This window comes from Erythranthe guttata, chromosome 1, assembly GCF_056151865.1.
Source record: "Erythranthe guttata isolate IM_541 chromosome 1, IM_541, whole genome shotgun sequence".
Taxonomy (NCBI): Eukaryota; Viridiplantae; Streptophyta; class Magnoliopsida; order Lamiales; family Phrymaceae; genus Erythranthe; species Erythranthe guttata.
In genome coordinates this window covers 11353079-11359493 of record NC_142533.1, presented here as the reverse complement: position 1 = coordinate 11359493, position 6415 = coordinate 11353079, and the positions used below count along the sequence as shown (strand labels likewise).

General features: G+C 27.2%; 1 protein-coding gene across 1 annotated transcript; it reads right to left on the bottom strand.

Moving 5' to 3' along the window:
• Nucleotides 1–3991: 3991 nt before the first annotated feature.
• LOC105950972 (bidirectional sugar transporter SWEET7) lies at nucleotides 3992–5978 on the bottom strand. The gene is made up of 5 exons (XM_012974359.2): nucleotides 5783–5978; nucleotides 5596–5632; nucleotides 5118–5496; nucleotides 4501–4620; nucleotides 3992–4362 (listed from the first exon to the last, which is right to left on the bottom strand). Exons 1-5 carry the CDS (start codon nucleotides 5823–5825, stop codon nucleotides 4201–4203), a joined length of 741 nt encoding a protein of 246 aa, XP_012829813.2. The 5' UTR covers nucleotides 5826–5978; the 3' UTR covers nucleotides 3992–4200.
• Between the last annotated feature and the right edge of the window lie 437 nt (nucleotides 5979–6415).

Below are 6415 nucleotides of genomic sequence, written 5' to 3'. Positions count from 1 at the left end.
AGTTAATTTGATTAAGACGTTCTTATCAATAGTTGAGCGCGCTAATTAATCGATTCAAATATTTGAATAATGTTTACAAATTGAAAGGACTTGAGATTAATTGGTTCAAATGTTACGCTTTGATAAAATATTACGATTTACGATTAGGCTCTTACATGTGTTATGAATTAAATGTATTATTTTTTATGACAAAATTAAATTAAAAAGATATTAGACATTACTTATAAATATTAAATCAATTATGTAACACATTATGTCAATAGTCAAGCAACCGATTCAAATATTTGAATAATGTTTACTAATTGAAAGGATTTGAACTTAATCGATTCAAATTTTACTATATGATTAAATTCAATATTAAAAGAAAATTCACAATATAGTATTTGTAGTATATAATTTTATTTTAAAGTGAGAAAACTACTAATTGGAATGAGTTATAAATTTTTCTTCTTCTAAATAAACATATTATTTTATTTTTTATTTGGATTTGTCACACTATCGATTTAATAACATAAGTGAGTTTGAATTAAGTTATGCATTTTTTTTATATTTAATTGAGCATTCTTTACATTTTTAAATGGTGGAATTTATTAATAATTTTAATATTATATAATAAATGATTGATATTTGGCGTATTGAACTGCAATTCTTTATATTTTTCAAACTTTATTATATTAAATTTGTTAATAATTTATTTAATATCATTTAATAATAATGAATGTTGCAATTAATATTTTAATTAACAGTATTTATACAATTATGGTTAAATTTATCATGATAAGTTAATGTGCTTGGATGGTTAGGAGTGATGAATGTATTAAGATGTCCCAAGATCTAATCCCTAATGAATGCATTTTTTTCGATTATTTATCAAATAATACTCGGTCACAATGAATTTAAATTAATTATTTAATTAAAATATAGTAGGGGGTAAATTAGATAATTCAATGTTAATCAATTTTATATTAATTTAATAAAAAACAAATCGAAGGATAATTTGGTAAAGTACTTCATTTTTTAGACATAGGCCATGTTATTTTCCTAGGGTCCAGATTTAATCTTAGAAAATTAATAGTGATTAATACATATTTCATATAAGTTTAGAACACGTGGTTTCACCCTAGAAAGACCCTATTCATTTTATATTTTTCATATATTGATGCTTAACAAGTTAACTTAACTATAAATGGGATATTAAAACTCGTAAGAACTATTTAGATACTCGAAACTAAACTTTGGAGTTATCAAATGGAAGTCGTATTTTGGCATTTCTCCTCTTGAATATAAAAATACAATCTAGATAGATAAATATCAAATGTGATTAAAAATTTCAATGTCCATTTAGAAAATAATATATGACAGTTAAATATATAAACCACTTTAATAATTTTTAATTAATTAAAAACTATTTTATACATATGCCTCGAGCAAATATGTTTAGGGGTTTTTTATATAAATCTCCAACCAAACATCTTTATTATTTGGGCGATTGGCAAAAAGACTCATCACATGGGACTTAAATGCATTTTGGTCCACAAAAAAAAACAATCTCTTAATTAAACCCATCTCCATGTCTTTAGTCTAAAATACCCTCAGTAATCAATTCCACCCATTATGCTCTAACTTCCTTAATATTACACATTGACCCCGGATTTAAACGAATACAGTAATATTAATTAAAATTATTTTTTTTAAGAATAAAAAAGTCAATTAACGGTTAAATTACTGTCTCCAACAGTTAAATAACTGCTGGAGACAGTAATTTAGCAACGAATACAGTAATATTAATTAAAATATTTTTGAAAAAAAAATTCAATTAACAGTTAAATTATTGTCTCCGACAGTTAAATAACTACCGGAGACAGTAATTTAGCAGTCAAGACAGTAATATTAATTAAAATATTTTTTTTAAGAAAAAAACAAAACTATAAAAAAAAAGTCAACGCCGGAGACCCGGCGGTCAACAACAATTGACCGGCCGGAAAAAAATTTCAGGAAAAAAAAAGAAAAAAAAAAGTCAACGCCGGTCAACGGCGGCGACCGGCGGTCTCCGGTGGTGGCGGATCAAAATTGGGGTCAAAATTGAAATTAAGGTTAAAATTGGTTAATTGATGAAATTGTACTAAATTGTGGTGTAAATCATGAAATTGGAGTTGAATTGGGTTTCAATGAATTTGGGGTAATTTTGGTATATATAAAAGGATTTTCCTTATTTGCAAATAAATTTGAATGAGCTGGATTTATTTGAAAGACAAAAAGGTTGGATGTCTCTCTTTTAATTAAGTGCCCTTGTCATGGGCCTATTTGTCATTACCCCTTATTATTTTAGGTTTAGGGGTTATATCTCTTTCACTAATAAGCCCATCCCTTTAATATTTATTATAAATAAAGGGAACATTCATGTATATGACAATATTACCCCCAACCCTTTATACCCAATTATTAATTGTAACCCCAATTTAATCAATTTTGTCCACAAATATCCAATTTTGACCACAAAAATCCAATTTTGATTTTTTTTTTCAAAAACTTATTTTTTTCAAAACACAATTTTTGCCGCCGGATTCGGGCGACTTTACGATTTTTTTTCCTTCCGTATTTTTTCGCCGGTTTCTGGCGTTGACTCGTTGACCGTAATTGTGCTGTCACTGACAGTAAATTAATGTAATTATACTGTCAATGATAGTTAATTAACGTAATTGTACTGCCGTTGACAATACATTTATGTAATTGTTCTGCCGTTGACAGTAAATAAACATAATATTAACTTTTTTTATTTTTTGTTATTTTTTTTATTTTGTTTGATTTGTTGACAAGTCAACGTGATTATATTATTGTCGTTGACAATATAATAACTGTAAATACAATAATATTACTGTCAACAACATCAATATTATTATTTTTTTGGGTTTTTTGTTTTGTTCGTGTTATTCACGGAGTAACGTAATAATATTACTGTCTATTATTGTAATATTAGTGTAAACACAATAATATTAATGTGGTTGACGGTAATATTGTTGTTGTTATAGTAATATTGTTGTCAACCACATCAATATTATCATTTTGTTTGGATTTTTTTGTTTGTTTGACTTATTCACGGAGTAACGTTAATATTACTGTCTATTATTGTAATATTACTGTGGTTGACCGTAATATTACTGTTGTTATAGTAATATTACTGTCACTCACAATAATATTAATTCTTTTGTCTTTTTATTATGTTTACATTTGTTGAACGGTCAATATAGTAATATTACTCTACTACACAATAATAATGAATTTTGTTGTGTTAATATTACTGGGCTACTTTCTCAAAAAAAAAAAAAAAATATTACTGGGCTAGAGATTAATATAGCAATTTTACTGTGTTAAACTGTAGTTTAGTTAATTTTATTGTGTTTAACAGTAATATAGTTAATATTACTGTCAATCACAGTAATATTGCTGTTTAAACGAAAAAAAATGTTACAGAAAGAAAAAAAAAATCGAAAAAGTCAACGCCGGAAACCGGTGTTTAAAACAAAAAAAAAAAAGTCAATGCCGGAAACCGGCGGCAAAAAAAAAAATTTGAATTTTTTTTTTTTTGTCAAAATTAAATAATTTGTGAAATTTTGGGTCAAATTGAGGTTAAATTAAATTAAGGCTGAAATTGGACCATATTAAAGTATGAGGGGCTATTTTAGTCTTTTACAAAAATCTGAACCATGTGTGGACTTATTTGTAAATGAATTTTTTATCTGGATCTCTTTATGAATAAGTACCCATTCATGGGCTTATTTGTAATGACCCCATAAATTTATATAATTAACAAAATAAAATATGAAGTATCACATTTATATTTGATAACTCATTTTAATTTATTTTTTTATTGGAGATGCTCAAAATTCAAATGCATTAGATTTGCGAACGCATAGGTCAAACCTACATCATACTCAAAAAGTATTAAACATATAGATTATACTTGTCAATTTAAGTGTGAAATATGTCGATGTTACGGTGATACAACAATAGATCATATAATATCTCGATGTTATAGTGATAAACCAATAGATCATAGATGATCTAATTATCATACTTTATTACCTAACTATATTCATAATATGAATACACTCGCAAACTATGAAACATTTCATGTTTGGTACACAATTTTTTTTTTTTTAAAACAAAGACAGAAAGATTAAGATTGAAATTGCCGAGTTACTAAACTCCATCTTGAATATTAGTGTGGGGTGCTGGTTTTACTGAGAGTCCAACCTCTCCTTGGCCTTTTCTTTCGGCCATCATTTTCTTTGTGGATCTATAAAATGTGGCATACAGTAATAATTGGGCCAGCCCAAATAATGATCCTATCCCGTTTGGTGCCTGCATTCAAATTCACGAATACGTTTTAACACCAATCTATTTTCATCAAATACAATTGATAAACTAATTAGCGTATAACTAACAAATATAAATATACATAAAAATGGAGTGCGAGTGCAACAAAGAAAAAATGCTTACCGCAACGAAAGGGTCGAAACGGATAAGAGCATAAGAAGTCCAGCAAACGCCATTGAGAAATGAGAAAACGGAAAGATAAAATGGCATATACTCTACGCTTCTTGTCTTTATCACCAGTTTCTGCACCACATCGATATCTCATCAATTATATATATCACCACAGTCATATTAAATAAAAAATTGAAATACTTACTTAATAATTGTTTTTTTTTTTGGGGCAAAAATTCAGCTATAAATTCTTAGTTTGTGTGGTTGAAACACCACCACCACAAATTTAACCCGCCCCGAATGACAATTTATACTATATTTATGAGAATAATTGCACCTTTACTTGTATGAGTTGAAACATATAGTTATAGTTTGTAGGATGAATATGGAACAACAATTATTGCATATTTACTATTCATGGATTTCATACACTATATATATATATATATATATATATATATATATATATATATATATATATATATATATATATATATATATATATATATATATATATATATATTTGGTATATTAATCAATAATCATACACAAGAATGAATAAGTCCTTTTAACAAATTAAATGTGTTGAAAAAATAAGGAAAAGAAAAGAAAGAAACGGAAATACGTACCATGACTGAAAGTGGAGATGCGTACATGATAACATTACCGGCAATGCAAATGCTACCGACGATGGTGGAGCGAATTTTGGTATCGTGGACCAAAGTTAAAACAAGAAGGGCCAAAACGGCCAAGAAAATGCACTCCGCCACCACAACCACCACTATCTTAACCCTTTTCTTGTAATCGGAGAATATCAGAAATATTGATAGATAAATAATCTCAATCACAAAACCTGTCCCATTAATGGTAACCACAAGTGTGCTGTGAGGGTGTACCATAGGCAGTCCATATAGTACCCATAGCCCACAGTTCACAAATGTGGCTAGGTACGGTACTGGTGAGTACTGCTCCACTGCTTTTTTCTTCCATATTCCGTAAAATGTTGGCCTGTCATTATTTTTCAGAATCATCATAATTAATTATTCGAAATAATAAAATAATCAAAAAACTAAAAAATTAAATTAGGAATAATATATTGAAGCTTACAGAGGGGACAAAAACAATACGAATGAAATGATGTTCCCTGGAAAATAAATTATATAAGAATTCATTAGTTTGCCAAATAAAATCAAAATAAAGAGTCGGATTTTCTTTTCTTTTTTCAATTTGTGAGATTTTAAAGAAATTATTAAAATTAATTTGCTAAAGAAAAAATGAAAATAAAGAAACTGACCTATAATACCAACTACAGTGCGAGCAACTTCTCTTGAGAACATTATTTCTTTATATATTTGTTTACAAACGCACTCTGCAAAGGAATGAACTGAAACGATGAGAAGAAGGCGTTTGTGAAAGATATATACAGATGATATGCTGTATATATAGGCGAGGATGAAAGCAATTTAAAGAAATATATTCTTTTTTTTTCCTTTTTGGGATTTTACCTGCGTCGTCTATATATGTATTTGGTTAAGGAAATTCATAACAACATCAATTGTGTATTTGACTAATTTAATTAATTTTTTTTACTTGAGTCAAGGTATTGAAAATCCTAGAGAAATTATTTAACAGGATTTAGTCAGTGCATCATTTTGTAATTAAACTGAAAATCTATATTTGATTATACAACATATTATGAGTATTTGATTTGATATTCATAGTAATTAATATTACTGTCCTTCCTCATTTTTCATTAATATACCATTACTATAAAATGAATAACACTGATATTTTTATTAATAATGATACTTTTGTTGAGTCATTGAAACAATTGAATTTTTAAATTATCAAAAAAAGAAAAAAAATGATTTATTTATTTATTTTTATAATCTGTAAATTAAATGGAAAGAGTAATCCACGTGTATTT

Bases quoted from the DNA above. Each gene is read 5' to 3' on its own strand.
- LOC105950972 (XM_012974359.2), bottom strand. From the start codon at position 5,825: ATGTTCTCAAGAGAAGTTGCTCGCACTGTAGTTGGTATTATAG. The intron at 4,621-5,117 runs GTACGTATTTCC...GATGTGGTGCAG, and splicing joins CATCTCCACTTTCAGTCATG to AAACTGGTGATAAAGACAAG. The intron at 4,363-4,500 runs GTAAGCATTTTT...ATTTGAATGCAG, and splicing joins GTTTCGACCCTTTCGTTGCG to GCACCAAACGGGATAGGATC.